This window comes from Ambystoma mexicanum, unplaced genomic scaffold (genome assembly GCF_040938575.1).
Source record: "Ambystoma mexicanum isolate Mex_15411 unplaced genomic scaffold, UKY_AmexF1_1 Mex_scaf64, whole genome shotgun sequence".
Lineage (NCBI taxonomy): Eukaryota > Metazoa > Chordata > Amphibia > Caudata > Ambystomatidae > Ambystoma > Ambystoma mexicanum.
This window is the reverse complement of record NW_027182482.1, coordinates 1,163,682-1,188,975: the sequence shown is the minus strand read 5'-3', so window position 1 is coordinate 1,188,975 and position 25,294 is coordinate 1,163,682. Positions and strand designations below refer to the sequence as shown.

The 25,294-nt window shown below is 46.6% G+C and overlaps 1 protein-coding gene across 1 annotated transcript in view; it reads right to left on the bottom strand.

Moving 5' to 3' along the window:
* The window catches only part of LOC138562543 (uncharacterized), a 1,073,810-nt gene that overhangs the window by 32,885 nt on the left and 1,015,631 nt on the right, over nt 1-25,294 (bottom strand). Inside the window, exon 4 of the mRNA XM_069642783.1 lies at nt 4,028-4,267. Coding sequence (XP_069498884.1) covers nt 4,028-4,267 — 240 coding nt within the window. The remainder of the gene's footprint in view (nt 1-4,027; nt 4,268-25,294) is intronic.

Genomic DNA, 25,294 nt, shown 5'->3' with positions numbered 1-25,294 from the left:
TGCACTGCTCCTGAGGAGTTTAGTCAAACTTTGACACTGTTGGAGAAATATAGTTCCTCAGTTAGATGTTGGGAGCAACAGGTCTTTGCCAATAATAAAACCCATTTTGATAGGGCGATTACCCAACAGAAACGGGTCACGTGGTCAGATATTAGGAAACAGAGGAAGGTGAAGGTGATTGAATGGAAGGTGCAGAAGCAAGCTATTCAGTCTCGCAGACAGAAATACAAACAATGGGTAAAAGATTTTAAGCTGCAGATTTGTATAAAGTAGAGCCGCGACTTGTTTGGGCATCTAATAAAAAAGGATGCCAGATGGATATGGTGGCATTTGAATCAGAAGAACTAGATGCAAATGGAATGTCAGCCTCCTGTGTTTCAGAGGGAGCATGGGTAGAGCATTTCACTATGAAATATAAGGGGGAGGTTGGAAGTTCTAGCTTAATAACAAAGGTGGTCAGTTTGTCTGAGATTCCCTGGACATGTGACTTTGGCAGGTATGAAATTGAGATGATAATTGACAGACTGAATGATTCGAGAGCAGCCTGTGGTCCGGATGGTATGTCCAATAGCCTTCTAAACAATAGAAAGGAACTATGGGCAGACATACTTTATAGATTGTTCAATCAGATCATTGAAACAGGCAACGCCCAGATTCGTGGCACTTGTCAATCCTGGTTCCAATTTATTTTAAAAGGACACAGATAGACCCCTACCAGTGGCCAGCCCATCTCGTTATTAGATGTGTCTTCTAACATTCTGGAAACCTTGCTTTTAAAGAATTAACGAGGCGGGCCAAATCAACAAATCGGTTCAACCCTTTACAAACTGGGTTCAGGAAAGGTATCGGGACCACACTCAGCCATATGACGCTTGCCTCATGTATGGCACAGGCCGGTGGATGCATGGGGAGAACCCTGTACGAAGTGAGACTGGATCTTTCCTCTGAATTTGATCATGTGGATGTGGGTTGGCTGGGAAAAAACTGAGGTTGTTCTACTCCAACAATGGGCTCAGGGATGATATTGCATCTGCCAGAAGTCGCCAGAGCAGGCAGTAAGCCATTGGTCTGTCGTGGAGTACAGTATTGCAGATGTCAATGCATAGGTCATGGGATTGCTGTTATTGCAGACAGTGAATTTAGCACTGTAGATATATATGTTATATTAATTTCTGAGAATCAAACTGGTCATGTCTCCTTGTCACTCTCCTGGTAGGCCACAGCTCCCAACCCAATGAGACTGGCATTGCCATGCTGGATGCATGAATTTGCATAGTATGTGACAGGTGCTTGACTGAGGCTTTTGATCAGTTTGGTTAAATCTTTGTTTGAAGGGGCAAAGTCCATTTCCTCCAAAAAACAGCCAGACCTCATCTGATTGCAGGAGTTTTCATACCCTTCTTTACGGTTCAGTAGTCTTTGGACAAGGTGGTGGGTGGCCAGCTGATCTTTCTAAGGGCTGATATGAATGTCCAGTAATAGTAGAAAAAGCACAGAATGCATCAGAGTTCATGTAGTGAAACTTTGCCCACTGCAGAGTGCTTTTATAATAGCGGGATGTACAGAATGCCATCTGTAGATGCAAGGATACATGTACTTGACTCTGCTCCTGAAGAACTGGCATTTCTCAACTAATGTTTTCAGGAGCCTTTGTTCATGTTCTTTCAAAGATTGGATGAAAACGATGTTGTTATTCAAGTTCACTAGCACCTCCTACAGGCTCATGTCACCTGGCGCTCTCTCCCCATCAGAGACTGGAAAATAATTGGTGTACCTGAAATCCGTTGCGGCATGTGGGTAAACTCATAGAAGGTGGCTGGACAAATAAAGGGCATCTTCTCGTGAACCTGTGGGTATATGGGAATCTAGTATTCCCGGCTTCTCAGACCTAGGCAGGGAACCTGCCACCCCTGGTCATACTCTACCGTAACCAGTGTATTCCATCAGACAAACCAATGCTTCATTCACTCCGGGACTAGTCTGGTGCAGGTGTTCAGTTTGCGGTTGTCAATACACATGTATAGGCCGCGTTCATCCATATTCCATTCACGATAGTGGGTGATGCGTAGGGGCTTCATTGGTTTAAGATTTATGGATATTTGACTTCTGAATCAATGCCAAAATGGTCTATTTATTTAACTAATTAATCACGCATGTGACAATAGCCTTCCCAAGAGCCAGAGACACGCTAGCTGACACTATCGTAAAAGGTTTCTTTGCCACATAAACACTGTGAAAAAGTAGTGTCACAGATATTCCGAGCACCTATGACACCTGGTTGCGCACGGGGGAATATTTCACATACGGTACAGAGCATGTTGCGAGCTTGCATTTGGACCTTGCACAGAGGATAGCTAGATATGAATATTCCTAAGGATGCTTGCGCTGGTCTTCTGGGACACTGGGGTTTATGTCAATGAGCTGAGGGTCTGTAGAGTAAAGCGATTCATTGAGCCACTTGTTCTGTAACTGAGAGTTAATGAGTGGCAATATCTAACCTGCTTCAGGATATCTCCTGCAGGCTTGTGTGGGTCCTCATCTCCTCCCTTCCACAGCGATGATAATAATTGGATGGCATGTCTTTGGGCACAGAGACGGCGGCATCTATGTTGGTAAGTGATCAGAGATCTAGTAGTATTAAGCAGCCACTTTCAATGAAAGGGCTTATTGGGTTGGGAGTAAGTCTTGCCCATTGAAGAGGTCTGCAGTCAAGGCAGAGGACAGGAGAGCGAGAGGCATGGAGGTAAGTGGTAAAAGGTTGTTACTTACTAGGGTGAAACAAGTGAGATTTGACTAAAACCAGAAGTTTTAGTATGTACCCATATGTTCTTAAGTGTGAACTTAATTTGGGTTTATGAGTTTAATTATTAAACGTATAATTATTTAACATGTTAATTTCACTAAATTACATTATGCAATCTCATTCATAGATATAGCCACATATTACAGAAATGTACTCTCATACTGACTTGCAACTAATCACAAAATAGAAACACACATTCCCACTGTTACAACCACTGCCCCTTCCCCTTCATCGCTATTGTGTCCCCCCAACTAAACTGCTGTGCCCCTGCCTAATCCTCCAATCCTTTCACCCCACCACCCAAACCTCTTCTATCTTATCCACAGACCAAGGTCTGGCAACACCCTTGCAGCGTCACAATACACAGCTCGCAGACAAGGTCAGGCGTTGCTAGACCACTACGGTGGTGACGAGCGCATGTTGTCAACCACTATTTGTGATCTGTTAAAGCAGCATTCCGACATGCCATCCAGGGGATCCAGTATTGGGACACTTGACGTTTAATAGAGCATTTCATCTGAGTTCATCTAGTAAGTAGCAGCACAATAGAAATTGATGCAGGGTTATTGTGTACTTACTATTATGCTCTGCTGAAGAAAAAAGGTGTAAAGTTAGCTTTGCAATTTCTGTGGGGTGACCGGGTATGTTTATGGCTACACAGTAATGGATTCACTCCATAGTCCATATTTGCATCCCAGCATGACATTACCAGGGAATAATGTAAGGCATATGTATAATCTGGCATCCAACATGCATATGTTATAGGAGAGTATGTGTTGTTGATCCCTAGGTGCCTCCTTCTACTCTATGCTATAGGAGAATACGTGTTCTTGTTTCCCTAGGTGCCTATTCCTACTCTATGCTATAGGAGAATGTGTGTTTTTGGATCCCTAGGTGCCTCCTGCTCTGCTGACAAGGTACTAAACAGCAGCGCCAAATGTCTCTACTTAGCTGTGGCTTTCAGCCATTTATCCACCTGACTGCGCCTTTCTCTTAAGTGCCGGAACCTCTTACTTGTGATCTTCCCAGAATTACTTGCCACTTATGTCTGTTCTAGTGGCCCTGTGAAGCAGGCCTTCATTTGGCACGTGTGATATCATTGGCCAGCCTCATTGTAATTGCACCATTTTTAACGATGCGTTTCTGGGCAGAAAATAGACCTTCCTCCTATCAAACATGCAGCCCCCCTGCTCTAGCTGCGCCCCATGACCTCTGCCTCCTTACCTGGGCAGGTGACATCAGTGGAGTGACTCTGTTCCTCACTGACGTGGTTCTTCACGGTGCAGGTCACGTTCCTGAGGACAGACTCGTAGCTCATCTCTACTTCCCTGGAAGGGAGCCATGAGGGTGCCCCATTCACACTCCAGGAATAGGATGGGTCTGTGCCGTTCTCCATGAGGCAGGACAGCTGAACAGTGGCGTTCAGAAGGCATGTGTAATTCACCTCAGGTGTGGACACAGGGTCTGAAAGAAAAATGTTTTAAAGTTTGGTCCTGAGACATTTTGACACAGGATTAATAGTCAAACCTCTATCAGGTACAGGGCTGAAAGGTCCACGTGTGGCATCTCATAACATTGTGACCTTTGACATACTATGAGTAGAGCTCAGCACCCTCTTCTATTTCCACCTATTTATATTGTTTTACTTTTAATATCCCCTCTCGTTCCCTTCATGACTATTTTCTTGTTCTTTATTTTCTCTTGTTATATCCCAGTCCTACGATTCTCTATTTCATTCTTAATTTCTGATTGGCTGAAACGTTCCTCTTACCTGCTTATCAAATGTAATCTTTCTTCCCCCTGCCTCGGGTGCAAGCATATCAAATGCCACCCCTAGACTTATGTTAATGGTCATCAAGCGACTTGGAATGACCCAGTAGAGGGTTGGAATTACCTATCTGAGGGCCAGAGGTAGTTGCACCTCACCTGGATCTTCCAGGCACCCCAGCTTTAGCACAGCTGTCTGCATGCCTGGCTACTTCTTCCAGCCTTGATGACTTTGAGTTGAAAGAAGGCCGGCAGGAAATTACAAGACAGGTATGAAGGGCATACGAGAAACCAGGTTCTAGGTTTTATCAAGCATTTCCCTCCAATGTCACTGGGTCCCACCACCACCATCCATGTTATTTTAAGAAGAACGTACAAAGCATGACTAACGCCACAAGTGCCTTCTTGCACTTCAGATCCCTGCCCAGAACCTTGTGCCACTGCGGGTGACGTCCCAGAAACCACTGCTGGAAAAGGCAGGTCTTCATATGTTTTTGGAAGACCTGATTCCGTTCTACAACTTAGAGCATCAAGAGTAGTTGGCTTCAAATGGTGGGAGCATGGCAGGGGAAGGTTTGCCCACCTGCTCTACATCAATTGAACTGCAGTACTTCCAGCTGCAAGGCTGCAGGTGGGAATATGCATCTGTAAGGCAAGTACTTTGTGACCTGTTTATTACTAAAGGTAAACCCAAATTATAATAGGAGTCCACTGCCACTGCTCCATTCTCCTCTACTCCTCTCTTCCTAACATCACGTGCCTTCATACCTTCCTCCTCCACTCTCTCTACCCTGTCTATGGAGCTACTCATATGTGTAACCTTTATTTATTTATTTATCACACACTCCTTCACCAATGGGTGCATCATGGCGCTGCTGGGAGGTAGGAAGGGAAGGAAAGAGAAAAAGAGGGGATCGAAATACAAGGTGAGCTAAAACAAAAAGGTCTACAAGGTGCGGCGAAACAGCAGGTGATCCTGTGTGGCATGCACGGTCACCGGAAGGGAGTTCCACAGCCTGGAGTCTGCAACAGAGAAGGCCCGGCCACCTGATCTAGAGTGGTGAAAGCGGGGAACCTGAACAAGATGAAGAGATGCAGAGCATAGACAACGAGAGGGGACATAAGGGGGAATTTGACCTGCAAGTACTCAGGACCTGAGCCATAAAAGTCCCGGTGCACCATGCAGAGTGCTTGGATCTCCACCCGTTTCCCCACAGGAAGCCACTGCAGTGAGGCCAAAATAGGAGCGATAAAGGCCCGAAAAGGGGCCCCGGCCGGCAGCCTGTAAGAGGTGTTCTGCGGGATCAGCAAACAATGAAACAGAGAGGCTGGCTTGATATAGGGCATTATTTATTTAATTTATGTATATACTTATATTGCGCCGGAGCCCGCCGGCAACAGGGCGCAGAAAGAAACCAACTTAAGAAACCAGGATGGTGGCGCTCTAACAACCTTATTGGAACAGGACGCTTTTCAGTTGCTTTCTGAGCAATAATGGGTTACTTTGCATTGTGCCATATATAAGGGTGATTCTCTCTGCATCTTTTTCATAATCTCCACTCAATGCTAAAATAAGCTGTGTATCATCAGCGTAATTACTGAATTGAGCTCCCAAATTATCTAGGAGGTCATAGAAAGGCCTACAGAAGATGTTAAATAACGTTCAGGGGATGAACACGCGCGGGGGCCCCACACTCTAATGATTCCAATCCAGAGTAAGCCTTTTCCCAGACGATTCTTGGCTGCCTGCCACTCAGGAATGAACTGATCCAATGCACTACATCTTCAGAGCAGGTCCCTAGGTATTTTAACCTTTGGAGAAGCTTGCCATGATCCACAAGATCGAAGGCTGCTGATAGATCGAACAACATCAGCAGCCCGGATTGACTTGCATCTATGAATATAAGCATTTCAGTCTGTGGATCCAGCAAAGCACACTCTGTACCATGCAATGATCTGAAGCCTGATTGCTTTGGATGTAGTAAATCGTCACGTTCCAAATGCTGCTGTAATTGCATAGTCACCGCTTTATCAATAATGTTCAGCAGAAAAGGCACATTCGTTATCGGTCTATAGTTAGTATGAAGTGTGTGATCCAATCCTGCATTTTTAATCAATGGAGTTACCGTCACCCTTTATTTCAGTATATCGGGTACTTCATTACTCAGGAATGCAGCATTAACACACAAACCAAGAATGGAGTAAAGGGCTCTCTATTGTCCAGTCTGATTTTAGAAGGGAGATTTTCCCCAAAACATGTGGTAGGTCCCGTTTTCTTCAAAATGTTCTCCATAATTTCATTGGACACTGGTTTAAATGAAAAAGCCCCATTAGCCTGCAGGACCATTTCCTCCCTCCGCTGAGCACCACCACTATAATGTGGGTGTTCCATATTCTTCCTGATGTTATCATGCGCTGTTTTGATCTTCACAGTCTGTTGTTTGGGGAATAAATTGATTTAATTGGGCCCTGGGTTTCTCTAAATCTCTAAAAAATGTCAAAGAGCTTTTTTGAATCATTGTTAGAATTTCAATCTGGTTGTCGTCAAAGTTCTTTTTAGCAAGTATAATTTCATTACGGTATAGTTTATCAAGTGACTTCCAGATGGTTTTATTCTCTTGTGTCTGTTCTTTTTCCCACACTCTCTCTGCCCTTCTTTTTTCTTGTTGACGAGCAGCAAGGGCTGGGGTGAACCATTTCTGGTTATTGGTCTTTTCCCTGATAATTTTAGATTTAAGTGGAGCGACCCGATCCAGCAGATTAGTAAAGGTTTCCTCATATGCTGCTGCCAACAATCTTGCCTCAATCTTAGACCCAACCTCATCATTTTACTATTTACTTGCAGAGATTTGCAAACTTTAAGTTTATAGCCTCTAAGTATAACCTAAAATGTATACAAACTGCAGGAACTGTCTACCACTATAAGAAGCTCACAGGATTCTTTCCCTCAAAAGGATACATTTAAGAATTATAATGCAAGCCAAGTGAACTAATTCAATTCAAGACACATATGACAATATCACTACTTCCATAACAAGAGGACAATCACTAAAAGAGTAAGCACAACCCTAATGTATCTCTTCTTACTAAAATATGACATTAAGCTGTGTACCACACATATATATATATATTTATATTTTTTGCCAAACTCAAATCATGAAGTTTTCAATGTTTTTTTTCTAAACAGAATGTCTCAATGCTTTTCTTCTCTTAAGAAACATATTTTTTGGTATAAAATGCATTGAAACTTTAAATGCAGCACTCACATATATGCTAAAAAATCTTGTCTATTAGATATATATTTTGAAAATACTAAACCACAAATATTGGAAATAAGTTTTATTTCTTGTTCACCATTTTTACTTTTCAGCTACTGTACAAATTCACTTTCCGTCCTGATGAACCACTAATGTAAAGTGGGGAAACACGTGTTGAGGGCATTGATGTTAACCTTAAGAAGTTGAGAAAGAAATACAACTAAGCTGTGAAGATAACAGTTACTACTAAATAAATGTATGTTAGGAGCACCTGGCAACAGTGTTTGTATCCTTCATTTGAGTACTTCTATTAGCTCTGTGCAGCCCTTAGAGCAGCAAACCACAAATGTAGGCAGCACCAACAAGTTTAAGAAGAACTAATAACCACTAAAATCCAATCACTCGCCGCAGTTTGCCACACAAAGGCTGCTATATTCTTGCTATTCGTTGTATGGTTTTGTGTTCGCCTCACTGACTGCCCTGTCTTACATTGTAATGCTGGGTGTTTCCGCTGCATTCTTCCTTCCTCCAGGTTCTCATTTTCCAACTACTTTGTCCATCTAGCCAGGGCCGGTCTTACAACAGATTGCACCCAAGGCGGGATGCATCGTTGGCGCCCCCCTCCCCCGACCTGTGATCTCATGCATGTGGCATGGGCTGAGCAGCGGGAGTGGGGACTAAGAGTTAACAAAATTGTCAATGCTGGCATCTGCTGAATTTCATGAACCTCAGAAAACAACAATAAGAGGGTCAAACCCGAACAGGCCTGGTTATGTTAGTCTGCTTTTGCTCTTTCATTTTTAGTAACAGTGACCAGTTTGCTGCTGTGACTCAGGTCAGAGAATCGACAATTTCAGATCTACACTAATGTCATTCGTATGACCTCAAACATTTAGCCAGTCTTAGCACTTACTTGTATCATTGTCCTTCACATCTGATAATAGCTTGTCTTTCCCCCCCTGTTCCCCTTTGTCTTCTCCATCCTCGCCCTCCCCAGCACTACCTTGGTCAGTCGCTGACCCTTACGATAGTCATTTGTTCTGTTACCTCTCCCTTCCCCTCTAATCCCACCCTCCCCAGCCCCCCTCCCCCTCCTCTTGTCACTCTTGCACTGCAACAATTGTCGTCAGGCATAGTAATGCTACTGCTAGTTTTGTCTCCTTTTTTCCTTCCCCGCCTCTCCCTTATTGTTCCAGGCACTTGTACTATCTGGTATGATATGATAGCTTGCTCACATTCTGATTTGTTTCAAGGACCTGTAAGAATGTGAATGTTTTTCTTCCTTGTTCCCTTACTTGAAGCGCTTTGAAACACATTGTGTATAGGCGCTATACAAATAAACAATCATTCATTCATTCATTCAAAAGGTGATGAACTGGTCTTGAACAGTATTACTCAAACCTCCAAGAACAAGCACCAGCAACATACCCACCGATAGCTGAACATGCCCGTCTATCTCAGCATTAAAATACATGCATTTATGCAATATGTATTGAATCAAATATTTCACGGGAAGTTAAACATATTTAGGAGGGACACACGTAAACAATATCACTACTCCATGTGAGTGGTAAAGTCTTCTTTAAACATATGCAGAGAGTTAACATGCATGTACAATTCAACATAGCTCCCAATGTTAATGTTGGAGAGGTGGCGTTCTAAAATTAGGACATTACAATGTGGACTTTACATTGAAACACGCTGCAGTGCATTACCGCGGCAGAGAAATGGCAGTATTGGGGTTTGTTTCGCTCATGCTTGTGAACTCTCAAAATTCTTAAATGCTTCCTTCGTGATCTCTCATTTTAGCTCCCGACAGCACCATGAAACTGTAAAATCGCAAAGAAAAACGATGTCTACCATCCCAACATAAAAACAAAAACAATCAAATTCCCAAAGGGTGGAAGATGACCTTTTCTTGGGGCTCGTTAAGTTTACTTTTTGCAAATTACTAGTCGCGTGCTGCTTGAATAACAGCGGCCCTTGCACATTGTGCAGTGTATAGACAAATTTCATTTCAAGGGACTTGGAGTACTGTGGGTATCAGGGGAAGCATCACCAGTGTACCCCAAGCATAGTGCGCTTTGCCCTCCACTCTCACCCCCAGCCATGCAGCCCTGCGCTTTCTCACATTCTCCATTATGGTAAAGAATATTGTCCCGAGCTTGGGAGAGACATGGACTATGCAGAAGGAGCTGCCTCCCAAGGGTGTGTTTAGCTGCTGGTGTATCAAATGCAGAAATGGGGGCATCAAGAGCCCCACGCTCTGAAACATCTTTTGCGCACTGGTTGGTCGCATGACAGAAAGTGTGAGCAGGTGATTCCCTAACACTTGAACCATTCTTTGGAGACCTGGCTTTGATTAATGTGGCGTTAACTAGTCATGGCCATTTCCCAGCGTTTGTGTTAAAGGAGATTGGAAGCTGCACCGTGCAGGGTATTTTAAAGGCCATGAATTGATGCTACAGCATGTCGCCCCCAATGGAACAAAGAAAGTGAAGCATGCATCCTGCAAGTCTGGGTATTTGCATTATACGGAAGACGGGCCAACCGTCCACGGAGACGTTTCTACTGTAGTTGCTGAGTTGCTTTCCCAAGCCAGCTGCTGTGCAGACTTCGCTCAGCTTTTGGTCCAGCGCCTGCATCCATCCTTCACACCATCATTCACAAGGCGCATTCGTGTAGGTGTTTGTTTATCTCGTTAGACTAGCGTGATTGCTATTCCAAACAAAAGAAGCACAACAACAAAGTAGAGTATAAGACAAGTCTGAGCGAACAGTGAAATGTATGAAACTCTTGCACTAAAATAAAGTCAGCAGTGCATGCCCAGGGAAGAGGGAACGTCGAACAATATGCTCGGGAGAGGGAACTAGGGGGGCGTAGTAACCCCCAAACCGGCCCAAGCGTGGTACGGGCCCACAGGGCCTCGCCCTCAAAGTGATTTTGGCCCGGCCAACGGAACGACCAATCCAACCCTGCAGGAACGTGCAACTGTCTAAGATCTGCTGACGGTGACACTCTGCCCAGGTCTTTCGAGAACCAGCCTTTTGATCTCCTGAGGAGTGTCCACCACCAGTGCTCGCTTCCTTTTTCATGACTACTTGAGCCTTGACAAAAGTGTCTAGCTTTCTGGCCTCCAGAGGCTGTTCTTGGATGGCCCAGTAATCTCTGCAATACCATTTTAAAATAAATAAAATGCCTATGCAGCAATGGGCCTCACCTGCGAGGACGGGAGCAGGAGCAAAGAAGTGTGCTTGCCACGGCAGGCTGTAGTTACTGACGGGTTTCCTGAAACAAGGCCAATCAGCAAGTGCAGGATCCAGCAACTGTTTGTAATTGCTGATTCTGCTGCTGCTTGGCAGTGTGTGCTTGTGATGGGAACAACTTCAGGATTTAGTGACCCACTCACTCCTCTTTGCTGTAATGTCCGGGTCCGACAACACCAGCCAGCCCCAATCGATCGACACTTCAGTGTCAGTGCGCGCCCATAGCCTGGAGGAGGGCACACTGCACGTGCGCCCATGGGCCTGGCTGGCGCCAGCAGCGCCGGCGCAACCTGGGGCCGGGGGAAGGTAATAAAGCAACAAATGTTGCTAATTTATATGCCAATTGCCCTGCCCTGCCTGAGGGCCGAGGCCAAGCCCGATTCTTGGCCCGGACAAGGCGGGCAACTGCCCGGGTCACAATAGCCCCGGATGGCGCAATTGCCCCGGTCCCTGGAGCCTCTGGAGGGGATGGATTTTCCCAGTTTGTCGGGCGGCGCATTGACGTGGGGAAAGTTCCGCAGGTCAGGTGCTGGCGCTGCCCCTTCCAACTGTAATATCACGTAGTACAAAAGTACTACGTGACATTACAGAAGTTAGAGGCTCCCTCTGACCACTTTCGCGCCACTTTGGGTGGGGGGCATAAGCACACCAATAAAAACACTTTAGGTCCCCCTGCAGCTAAGACCAGCCCATTCCATCACAATGCCAGCAGGAAACTTCTAATGGTGGCCCGTTAGTCACTAAATGGTTTCGTGCTGGCATTGAGATGGGAGGAGAGGTGCGGTGGGAGGTGGGCGTGCTTTGCAGGAACGCACCGTGGGCCCCGACACGGTACAAACGGAGACCCGTTTGGGCCCATGGTACGTCCCTGCAAGCCCAGAAAATTGCCAAAATAATAGTTTAAAGCAGTGCTATTTCTTTCATGCCGCTTCTTTTCCAAACTATATATCAATTACACTTTAAACCACTTCCATGGCACTAGTGAGGAGTTATCTGCACTATGCAGATAATAGTTTTGACCAGTGTTGCTGAGTAAATATTCTTTAAGCTGCGAACCGGTTTATTTATTTATTTATGCAATGTTTGTCGGGTACATGGAGATGGATAATTTATTTATTTATGCAATGTTTGTCGGATACCTGTATCCGACACACATTGCATAAATAAATAAATATGCAGGTACCCGGCAAACATTGCATGAATAAATAAATAATCATGGTCCATGTATCCTTACAACAGTCAAGACTTTACTGCATCAAAACATAACCCTTGATTCCCATTCAAAGAATGTTAAAGTGATTGTTTATTGGGTTCAGGTGTCTCCTTGTCATTGCCCTTTTGGCTTATGTTGCCTCCAGACCCCCTTAAGCATCTTGTGTTCTTTGTTGGCTGTATATACTGCATCCTGTGCCATATTCATGGTCTCCTGGTTGGTGTGCCCAGTCCTCATTATCTGCAGCCTAAGTGGGACTGGGGCATAAAATTGTCTTGGGCTCCAGTGAAAAAGTGGCCCACCGTTGCAAATGGCAATTCATTCCTTGTGTGACAGACTGTTTGACTTTGGGTAGGAGTTCCTTAACGGTGTAATTTGGAAATGGCGTGCAGGGTGCAGTTGGAGAGGTGCGCGGTGTGCGGTGGGAGTGGTGCGCGTGGTGCGGTGGGAGTGGTGCATGGGATGGGATGCGGGGGCGGGTGCATTCCTAGTGTTTCGCCCGGGGCACCAAATGAACTAGAAACTGCCCTAGCCCAGGCCTCAGCCTACAGCAGTGCCAGTGGTAGAATACACGTGCAACACGTTAGTTTCCTAACATTATAAAAATGAACAGGCACATTCATTTTTATAATGTTAGGAAATGTGTTACAAGTGTAATCTAGCACTGTGGACTGCTGGTGCAGCGCCCCCTAGAGGCTGACTGACGTCAGGCAGCCGCCTGGGCTGCCTGACGCAAAGACCGGCCCTGCATCTAGCAAACTGTTCTACTATTGTGTGAGCTTTTGTTGTATTGGTCAGTTGACCACTATTGTCTCATCCCTCTCTGTCTCATCTGCTTGTACCCCTATGTGTGTCCTGCCCTAGTGTTTCCCCCCTTACCTCCACCCTCCCACCCCCCTCTTCATCTCTCCTCTCCCCCACCTACTCTATGGTGCTCTGTGTTTTTCCTATCTTTTCTAACTGCTTCTCTATCGACTATCCTGCTCTCCTTAATAAGTCTGGTAAGAAGAAGTTTAAAAAGGACATCCTGGTCTCAAACCCAAGCCTCCCTATCAATAACAACTATACCAGTGCTTCCTACAGACAGACCCTCACTGACATCCTCTTTGTCATTCCCTCGCCAGACCTATGGACTCTTCATATTGTCTCTGTACTTTCTCATTTCTTTTCTTCTCCCTTTAATGGTGGCACACAGTAGGTCATCATTAATGTTTACCTGAATGTTACCATCTTGGTCCAAGGCCCTCAGGCCAACCTTCTCCTCTTTGATAGATATTTCCCGCACCTCATCAATTTTCTTTCTTCTCCTGCTGTCCCTTATCTCCCTTCCACGGCTACCTTGCCTCCCACCTCTGTCTCCTCTTTAGCTATCTTGTCCTCTCCTTCTTCCTCTTCTACTCCCCCTTGGGCTCCTTCTACACCACTGCAGGGCATACCTCTGATTTGAACCCCTCCACGGAAGTCTTTCAAGGATGGCAACCTTCTCCTTATTGCCACTCTCAACTCTCGCTCAGCTGTCAAACACTCCTCTGACATCTGCCGCCTCTTCCTCGGTCTCAATGTCCTCGGTCTCACTGAGACATGGTTCACAGCCAGCTCTGTCACAAGCTTTGACATTCTCCTCCCTGATGGCTACAAGATCCTCTCTGTGCCCAGATCCAACCATTCCAGAGGGGGTGTAGCCCTGATCTTCCCAGAGTGGATTCCTGCCTCTGTAATTCCTACGCAGGCCTACTCCTCTTTCGAATTCCTTGTCTGTAGGCTTTCTCTCTCTCCTGGCCACTCTCTTAATCTGGCTACCATCTATCAGCCACCTGGTTAGATCTCCTCCTTCCTCTCTGAGTGGGTGAACCTCTCCTCCTCCCTCCTGGCTTCGACCACTCAACTCCTTCTTCTTGGAGACTTCAACATCCACCTGGATGCTTCCTGTCCTTCCTCTGGACTCTTTCGCAACCTCTGAGACTCTCTGTTTCTATTCTCCCCTCCGGCCTGACTCACTCTGCAGGGCACACTCTGGATGTTCTGATCCCTTCAGACCTTCCCCTATCTATCCCTCTCACCACTCCTTTATCCTGGCATGATCACTTTCTCCTTTCCTCCCATCTCACCCTATCTACCCCTCAGGCCAAGCCAACTCCAGCCACCTACCTTCTTGGTTATCTGACCTATGAAGCGTGTGTATGTGTAACGCTCACCTGGCTCCCACGGAGGTGCTGACCTGGTCTGGATTGCTGTGACCTCTTCAAGCGTGATGCGCAGGATTCGAAACACCGACTGAACTGGACCCCCATATCTGGCTTGTCTGGCCCGTAGAAAAATCTTTCTGTAGGTGGAGAAAGGGGATTTACTGACTGCAGAGTATTGTGATTGCTTCCCACCTCCCCTTTGCTCTTCTCTGACCACCTCCGAAATCCCCAATCAAGGCTCACCTTAATGTTTGAATAGATGAGCTCTCCATCCTGCTTCTGGTGCAGGGGCGCGTATTTGACCAGTTACTTCACTGGTTTCGGAAGGCGAAATGCCGTAAGTATGCAGTTTAAAAAGTTCCAGAGTAGAGTCTTCTCTTTGTTTGCTTTTCTTAACCTGCGATCTGTCCTTATTTTCAGGTGCAGAGTGGAAGTGATGCTTCAAGGGATATTGCCGGAGATAAACTCAGGTGAGTTCGTGATAAAATAATCCCTTTAAATGTCTTTGAATCCCTCTAGTAATGTCTTTCTTTTTTCCCCTTAGGGGCTGGGGTGCGGTACCAGGCCAAGGAGTGGCGCCGACCCGAAATGAGGAGTGGTTCCGTCAAATATGGCCAGGTAAGTCTTGTGACGGAAAAATCAGGCTTTCCTCATTTGTTCCTCCTGCTCACCTTTTGTCTCTTCTTCTCCCCTGCAGGTGCAGAGATGTGGCGGAATGCCCAGAGGGTCGCGGTGGATAGTGAAGAGCCCACGAGGCAGGTGAGTGATGCGCGGCGCTGCTACAAGTAGCGCAATGCTTTTAAAGAATGTCTATCTTCAGGATCGCTGGCGTGATGATTCCGGAGACAGATAGGAAATTAGATGAAGTTCTTGGTTTTCACCTTTTCTCTTCCCTTCCTTCCTTTCAGGTATCCCAAGATCGAGGCGGGCATGGCTGGAGGCAAGATGCAGGAGCAGGCACAGTGAGCGTTCAGCTGCTAGATGCAGAGCAACGCGAAGCACGTGTGGCAGTCCGGGCATGGTTTAAATAGCCTTGGAAGAAGTTCCAGGTAAGTATTCTTCCACGGTCCCCATCCAAGTAAAATAGTTCCTTTGATAAAATAGTCCCTCCTAAGCCTCATTTGGCTTGAGGCTTCATGCAGCATGGTCTGCGTCAGGTAAGTGCACCAAACACCCTCTTTTATGAGCCTGGCGCCTATGGCGCCAGGACTGATGTCCAACATGAGCCTGGCGCCAAAGGCGCCAGGACAAAGTCCAAAGAGCCCCTATTAGGGGCCGCTGGGCTTTTACCCCAGGGCATGATGCCTGCTCCCGGGGGTGCTGGGCCTGTCCTGGTGCTCCGGGGGTAGGCATCATGACAGCACTCCCCCCCAAGGCCCCTCCCAAGGTCCTTCCCTCGGGAGGTTTCGGTTTGTTTGGGAAATCCCGATGGAACATTTTTACCAGCCGAGGTGCATGTACGTGGTCGCTGGGTTCCCAAGATCTTTCCTGAGGTCCGTACCCTTTCCAATCAATTAGATAGAAAAGTTTTGATTTTGAAATTTTAGAATCCAAAATGTTCTTCACCTCGAATTCAGGCTCCCCATCTATCTGAATTGGTTCTGGTGGCTTTATTAATCTGGTTCCTGGTTGCACTGGTTTCAAAAGTGACACATGAAAAACGGGATGAATCCGCATGTTAGCTGGCAGATGGTGCTTGACTGCCACTGGATTAATGATAGCTTTGATCGAATAAGGGCCCAAATACCTTAGATTAAAAGTCCGAGGTCCCTTGAGTAATAAATGTTTGGTAGCCAACCATACTTGGTCTCCTATTTGGTATGAAGGCGCCTCCTTCCCATGCAGATCTGCATTTTTCTTGTATTTTTCTTTCGCTTGTTGCAAATGGGCAGTTGCATTCTTGAATGCTTGATTTATAGTGGAATGCAAATGATCTACTGCGGGCATTTCAAAGCTCAGAGGAGAGTCCAGATCTGAAGTACGAGGGTAATGTCCATATAGGGTGTAAAAGGGGCTTTGTCCAGTTCCAGCGTGCACCGAGTTATTGTATGCATATTCGGCCACCCATAACAAATCCTTCCAATTACCCTCCGATTGGTGCAACATACACCGTAGGTATTGTTCAAGGGTCGAGTTCGTTCTCTCCGTCTGACCATCGGTCTGTGGGTGATGGCTGGTTGAGAGTCTTACGTCGATTTGTGCCAGTTGACAACACCTTTTCCAAAAATGTGAAATAAACTGGCTTCCCCGGTCGGAGACTAATATGGACGGGAATCCATGCAAGCGGATGATATTTTTCGAGGAATTCCTTAGCAAGGACTGAAGCTGAAGGTAATCCTTTCAACGGAATAAAATGAGCCATTTTAGAAAATAGATCCACCACAACCAGAATAGTATTGTATCCATTACAAGGGGGCAGGTCCGTGATAAAATCTAGTGACAAGGTGTGCCAAGGCGCTGGTGGAATGTCTAAAGGATGAAGAAGACCGGCGGGTTTTGTCTTTTGGCCTTTGTTTTGGGCGCAAACTCCACAGGACATCACGAAAGATGTAATATCCTTTCGCCAGGAAGGCCACCAGAATTGTCGTTTAAGTTTTTCCTCTGTTTTGGCAATGCCAGGATGTCCTTCCATCAGGGTATCATGATGACGGGAAATAACCAGTTCTTGTAATTCCTTTTCTGGCAGAAATAAGTGTCCTTGGAAGTAAGGTAGGCCATCGTTGACCGAAAAGTAAGACCCCCTTTGGATCCAATCCTGCAAGGCGGTAGAGTCTAGGAGTTGTTTTACTCGTGCTTGAATGTCTTCAAAGGTTTATAAGGATGTTAATCCCAAAATTCTTTGTTCGGGAATGATCGGCACAGGTTCTGAATTAGTGTCTATTTCTCCCATTCCTATTCTAGATAGTGCGTCTGCTTTGCCATTCTTACAGCCGGGACGGTAAGTGATTACGAAATCAAACTCAGCAAACAACAAAGCCCATCAGAGCTGACGTGATGATTGAGCCTTGGCAGTCTTTAAATATTGTAAATTTCGGTGATCAGTGATCACAGTGATGGTGTGCCTGGCGCCAAGAAGATAATGCCGCCAGGCCTTAAAGGCGGACTTAATGGTTAATAATTCCTTATCGGTAATTGTATAATTTACCTCAGGCTGTGAGAACTTTCTGGACCAAAATGCTACAGGATGCAGTTGGTTGGTTTCAGGGTCTCTCTGAGACAGGACAGCTCCCATGGCTAAACTGGACGCGTCAGTTTCCACTATGTATGGGAGATTGGGACGCGGGTGCTTCAAAATAGGTGCAGATGTGAATTTAGCTTTCAATTCCTGAAAGGCCTGTTCGGCTTCCTTGGTCCATTGGAAACGTTTATTTTTCCGCAAAAGTGCAGTGATGGGTTGTACCTCACGTGAAAATTCCGGAATAAATCTGCGATAAAAATTGGCAAAACCAAGCATGCTTTGGATCCCTTTTACCGAGCTAGAAGATGGCCATTTGAGGATGGCCTCCACTTTCCGTGAGTCCATTCGGACCCCATTAGGTGTCAGGATGAATCCAAGAAACTCCACCTCGGTGGTATGGAAAACACACTTTTCCAGCTTAGCAAACAGTTTGTGCTGGCGCAATTTCTCAAGGACGGCCCGGACATGCTTTCTGTGATCAGATTCCGAAGAGGAGTACACAAGAATGTCATCGATATATACGACAACACAAACATCGATAAATTCCCGAAGGACATCGTTCATGAAGAATTGGAAGGCAGCAGGCACGTTGCACAACCCAAAAGGCATCACCTGGTATTCGAATAAACCATATTTTGTACGGAAGGCTGTTTTCCATTCGTCGCCTTCTTTTACTCGCACCAGATGATAAGCCCCCCGGAGGTCTAACTTGGTGTATACGCAAGCGTCCTTCACCTGGTCAAGGAGTTCAGGGATCAAAGGCAGAGGGTAACGGTTTTTAACCGTTATCTGGTTCAATGCGCGGTAGTCGATACAAGTTCTAAGGTTGCCTTCTTTTTTGGGCACGAAGAACAAAGCCGAGGATGCCGGGGACTTTGACGGGCGAATGAAACCATTGGCTAGGTATTGATCTAAATATTGTCTGAAATGCCGGTTCTCAGGTTCAGTAAGGGCATAAATCCTGCTACAAGGGGGTTGTGCACCGGGCACCAGATCGATTTGGCAATCGTACGATCTGTGGGGGGGTAACGTGTTGGCCTGTTCCTTTTGGAAGACGTCCTGAAAGTCTTGGTATTCCGGAGGTAGTTGCATGAAGACAGAGGTTACAGATGCTAGACTAATCTTCAGATTTTCTGGGTAACAGGTTTGTGCACAATCCGGGAAGGTTATTCTCTTTGCTCGCCAATCAATTCTAGGATTATGTGTCTCTAACCAAGGAATTCCAAGAATAACCTGAAACTGTGGGGCCTTGATTACGTCAAACACAACTGCCTCCCGATGGCCGTCCGGACCAGTAAGAGTCACCTCAGTAGTGGAATGTGTTACCGGTCCTGAGGCAATTTCAGTTCCATCGACTGTGGTGATGACATCTTTGATGGTTTTTGGACGCAGAGGGAGGTTAATTCTAGAGACCAATTCACGATCCACATAGTTTCCTATAGCCCCACTATCGATGTATGCCTTTATTGCATGCAACCGCTTAGGCTGTTCCGGATCTACGAGAACCATTGGCACAATGAAATGCGAGGTCTGAGAGTTAGTTTTCAAGCTCGGCAAGCGGACCCCTACACTTGTCGGGCGGAGTCGTTTCCCGAAACAGAGTCTTCATGGTTTTTATCAGCGGCTCCTACCAGCTTCTTGGGCGGTTTTGCCGGGCAATCTCGTAGAAAGTGTCCAGAGTTCCCACAATAAAGACATAATTTTAACTGCCGCCTCCTTTCACGTTCCTTTTGGGTTAAAGGTCCTCTAACCCCTCCAATTTGCATAGGCTCGGAGACATCGGCACCTTTGGGAGTGACGTGGGTCTTGACCAACACCCGGGTTTCAAACTTGGACCGATCCGCTTTTCGGTTTTCGAACCTGTGATCCAATTGGACCACTAAGTCTATATATTCTGTGCATTCTTGGGGCGGATTTACAACTTGGGCCAAGACATCTTTAAGTTCTGCGCGTACACCCCGATAGAATAATGTGATTCTTTTATCCTCTGGCCACCCAGTTTCCACGATTAGTCTGTTAAAGGTTGCTATGTAGGAGAGGAGGTCTTGGTTGCCCTGTCGCAGGGATAGAAGTTCATCATCCAGAGCTTGTCCCTGAGAATGTCGAGCAAATAATCTCTCCATGCTTGCTTGAAATCCTTGGAAATCCCGGAGGATTGGGTCATCTTCAGTAACCAGTGGTACTGACCAATCGGCAGCACAGCCGCTAAGGTATGACAACACAAAAGCTACCTTGGTCTGGTCATTAGGGAAGGCCCTAGGTCTGCATAGGAAATGCAAACGACATTGAATCATGAATACGGCGAACCGTTTGGGGTCCCCAGCAAAGCGTTCAGGTGGGGCCAGCGGCATATTTCCAGGTAGATTGATTTGCACAGGGTTACTTGGAGCCACAGGAACAGAATTCCCCCCGGAACCAGGTAGAGGGGTTTGCCCAGCTTGACCTTGCAATACCTGCCTAGCCAGGTCATCAGTTTGCTCCTTAGATACGATTAGTTCCCCCCTGAGGGCATTAGTCTTTTGACAAGCGGCATGTACTTCGGCCCGTAATTCCCCCAGTAATTGGGCCAACATATCAGTCTCAGAAGTTTCCATAGCGCCTGGGTGGGAATTTGTAGGAAGGCTTCGCGTTCTGTAACGCTCACCTGGCTCCCACGGAGGTGCTGACCTGGTCTGGATTGCTGTGACCTCTTCAAGAGTGATGCGCAGGATTCGAAACACCGACTGAACTGGACCCCCAAATCTGGCTTGTCTGGCCCGTAGAAAAATCTTTCTGTAGGTGGAGAAAGGGGATTTACTGACTGCAGAGTATTGTGATTGCTTCCCACCTCCCCTTTGCTCTTCTCTGACCACCTCCGAAATCCCCAATCAAGGCTCACCTTAATGTTTGAATAGATGAGCTCTCCATCCTGCTTCTGGTGCAGGGGCGCGTATTTGACAGGTTACTTCACTGGTTTCGGAAGGCGAAATGCCGTAAGTATGCAGTTTAAAAAGTTCCAGAGTAGAGTCTTCTCTTTGTTTGCTTTTCTTAACCTGCGATCTGTCCTTATTTTCAGGTGCAGAGTGGAAGTGATGCTTCAAGGGATATTGCCGGAGATAAACTCAGGTGAGTTCGTGATAAAATAATCCCTTTAAATGTCTTTGAATCCCTCTAGTAATGTCTTTCTTTTTTCCCCTTAGGGGCTGGGGTGCAGTACCAGGCCAAGGAGTGGCGCCGACCCGAAATGAGGAGTGGTTCCATCAAATATGGCCAGGTAAGACTTGTGACGGAAAAATCAGGCTTTCCTCATTTGTTCCTCCTGCTCACCTTTTGTCTCTTCTTCTCCCCTGCAGGTGCAGAGATGTGGCGGAATGCCCAGAGGGCCGCGGTGGATAGTGAAGAGCCCACGAGGCAGGTGAGTGATGCGCGGCGCTGCTACAAGTAGCGCAATGCTTTTAAAGAATGTCTATCTTCAGGATCGCTGGTGTGATGATTCCGGAGACAGGTAGGAAATTAGATTAAGTTCTTGGTTTTCACCTTTTCTCTTCCCTTCCTTCCTTTCAGGTATCCCAAGATCGAGGCGGGCGTGGCTGGAGGCAAGATGCAGGAGCAGGCACGGTGAGCATTCAGCTGCTAGATGCAGAGCAACGCGAAGCACGTGTGGCAGTCCGGGCATGGTTTAAATAGCCTTGGAAGAAGTTCCAGTTAAGTATTCTTCCACGGTCCCCACCCAAGTAAAATAGTTCCTTTGATAAAATAGTCCCTCCTAAGCCTCATTTGGCTTGAGGCTTCATGCAGCATGGTCTGCGTCAGGTAAGTGCACCAAACACCCTCTATTATGAGCCTGGCGCCTATGGCGCCAGGACAAAGTCCAAAAAGCCCCTATTAAGGGCCGCTGGGCTTTTACCCGAGGGCATGATGCCTGCTCCCGGGGGTGCTGGGTCTGTCCTGGTGCTCCGGGGGTAGGCATCATGACAGCATGTTGATGCTTTCGTCGCCACTTTCTTACCCCTCCTCCTCCTATGGCTGACTCACATCCTGACACAGCCCTTCCCAAGCTCCAATCTGCTATCTCTGATACTATTGATGTTCTTGCCCCTGTCATGAGGATCTGCTTGAAGCCCAAAGCAAAGTGAAACTCCTGGTACGCCTCAGACCTCGTCACCCTTAAACGCAAGTGCAGTGTGGCTGAGAGGAAATGGCTAGCTTCCTGTGCATCCTCTGACAAACTGGCCTGCCGCCTGCTCCAAATGCAATACCGGCTCTCTGTCCGCACCAAGAAGAGAGCCCACATCCAAGCCTGCGTCTCTGCGGCATCCAACAACTCAGCCGAACCCTTTAAAATCTGCAAGGAGCTGGCCAATCCTGCAGCAGTCTCTATCTCTCCTCTCCCCTCCCAAGCCCTCTGCACGGCCCTGGCTTCTCATTTCATCTCTAAAACTCAGGACATCCTGTTCTTTCTATTGTCCTCTCCCCCTCCTCCCTCTACTCTCTGCTCTACCTCTGCCCCCCCTGTGGCCACCTCTCTTCCCTCCTTCGCTGCCTGTCCTCTGTTGTCATCCATCAAGGTTTCTAGACAAGTCCAATCTATGAAAGTCTCATCAAAACAGGTTGTCCCATGTTCTTCTAAAACCATCAAGGACCAGATTGACACCCTTGCTCCTTCCCTGCCTGACTTCTGCAACTACTCCTTCGCCACAGGAGCCTTCCCTTCCCCCCTGAAGCTCTCTCTTGTGCACCCTCTTCTCAAGAAACTCTCAGCCGACCCCTCCTGCCCGGCTAACTATTGCCCGATCTCCATCACTCTTTTCCTGGGCAAACTCCTGGAAAAGCTGGCCATCTCCCATCTTAATCTTCATACTGAATCTGTTGGTTGTTTCCATGATCATCAGTCTGGCTTCAGAGCAGCCAGAAGCACAGAAACTGCTCTCCTGAACATCCGCAATGACCTGCTCTCCAACTTCGACTCTAATACCCCCTCTGTCCGCATCTTACTCGATCTCTCTTCTGCTTTTGACACGGTCAACCATGCCATCGAGCACAACCAGCTCCATAATAACCTGCGTATCACCAATCAGGCCCTGGCCTGGCTGACCTCTTTCTTCTCCAATCGACCCTCCCGGGTCCAACTAGGGTCCTTTATCTCCTCTATCTCTCTCTCTACCTGTGGTGTTCCACAGGGATCTAACCTCTCTCCATGGCTGTTCAACCAATACCTGGCACCTCTTGCCCACTGCATTGCCGCTCTCTGCCCCAACTTTCAGTGCTATGCAGATGACACTCAGCTCGTTTTCAGGCACCCTTCTGCCACCTCTTCTCTCATCTCTGACTGTCTGTCTTCTATCCCGGAGTGGTGTGCCCCCAACGATCTCTGCCTGAATGCCAGTGAGACAGAGATTCTCCTCATCGGCACACCGTCTCTCTCCTTTCCTGTCAATCTCTGGCCGGCCTCCCTTGGCCAGGGTTGGACTGGGAAAAGAAAAGGGCCGGGACACCTAAAAAAGTGTCCCTCACCTTAAAAAGTGGCCATCAAACCCTAATCCGTGAATCATGTCAATACACAACTTTACAGAAAATGCTACTTATGGAGGGTTAATGGTGTTTGTTGCATGTAATGTTTTATGCAAACACTTGCGAAAACAAGTGATAACATTCCTCTTCTATGGCCTTGCCAGGATTTGAAACTGCTACCTGCAGATCATGAATAGATCGCAGCAGCGCCAGCGAGCGCTCAACCTGCTGGTCTATATTACTGGAGTAAGCTAGGAGGAGCAAGCAGTTCCTTCCTTCTCACCTCCCATCACCCATCACTCCCTTATCATTCCCTCCTTTCCTTACTCTTGATTGTCTTCTTCCTTTTTTCTTTTGTTCCTTCCTTTTATTCTTGCTTCCCGTTCCATTTTCTCCCCTTTCTTTCATGGGCATCTTTCCTCTCCTCCTTTCCTTCCTCTCTCACATTGTTTCCTACCTGTCTCCCTACCACCTTTCCTCTTAACTTTCCCCCCATCCTTCTACCCTCCTTGTTTGTGTCTCTTCTACCATTCCTCCTTATTTCTTTCCCTCCTCACTCTCTGTAATTCCTACCCCATTGTTATATTGGAAAATATCAGTTAAACATAAATTATTGTGCATGGGTCAAAAGGCTAGGGTGCACTTGAGTCGAGTGCAATGATGGCTTCTGCGGCATTCTGAAATCACAGCTGATACCAAAGGGCAGCTGCATCAACAAGCCCTTAGGCGAGACAGCACGAGAGTGTGATAAATCCATGTTCAGACAGGAGCATTTAATCTAAGCATGCATGAACCCCAAATCTGGGTCTGAATAGGTATAGATCTCTCACGGGATTAGCGACCAGGATTTACAATGCTTGTTTGTGTTGTCTAGTTCTGCGGGTAAGGTGCCAGGAAAGGGTGATGTCCTAAAGCATGCAGTTTCAGCTACGACTTAACAATTTCACAATTCACCACCACCATGGTGCCACCACACACCTCATGCCGCTCAGACAATCCCCAATCTAAAGCATTCACACAATACGATTACCACCTCCACAATTCTACCCAATTCTACAGTGTGAGAACCATCCCTTGTTAAATCAGGGTAATGCATCGAAACTACCGAGGTACGATTGCTGGCAGGAAAATTAGGAAAACCTGTTCTCAGGGCACCATGTGATGCTCATACTAGTATGACACAGCGTGCTGCATAACTGGCACTAGCGATAATCTGGCTTAAAATCACTGTATTTAGACTTTAGTGAAGTGAGAAGCTCTCACTTTCCACAACTTCCTGTTTCCTGTTCAAAACCCTGAGCAAACATGCCCTGCACCAGAAAATACGTACTCAAAGGACACATTGTGCAATAAACCTTATGTCCCTCGTACTCCGTCCCAGGCACACAAATGGCCCAAGAAACAGGACTTGATGCAACTTCAGAAGGGGTCCTCAACACAGCCACTGACTCTGAACCATCCACAGCCTCTGAGACGTCCCTTACTGGGGGGCCTGTAAGAAAACTCCCAATGCACAGGGGAGCAGGAGAACACATGGTTTCATATCATTCTGTGTATTGGGGTTCAGCTGTGCAAGCGCACAGGCAAAATAAAAGGTATGATCTGTACATTCAACCATACACCCAATATATATTAAAGCAGGCTGTTTGGAATAAGGGCCAGCTTTTAGTTGCCAGAGACTGTGAGTAATTTCGGAATAAACAACACTGAGCTTTTAAGACAGAATAATGATTGTACGCCTCAGCAAATGCAACCGTCTGCCAGCACAAATAATCTTTTTATTTCACCACCCTTGACCTGCAAAGGTAAGGTGGAAGCAGTGTGCAAGGCATTCTGGGAAATATTTCTTTTTAAGTTAAATTAGTTTTGCTGATTGCCTTAATCCCCATATTCTGGATATATAGTACATTCTGAAATACAATCCTATGTCTTACAGACTGCGACGGCCGTATGCTGCAAAGTTTGTAAGCAAGGTCAAACACTAGGCTCCAAAGACCACATTATGACAAATTATAGTGCACACTTGTGCTTGCCACACTTTATACCTAATGCAGAAGTACAATTGACTGTCTGTGTCCTATAATTGTACACTGGAAATGAGGAAACAGCTCTTACAAGAAGCACTGTGCATTGG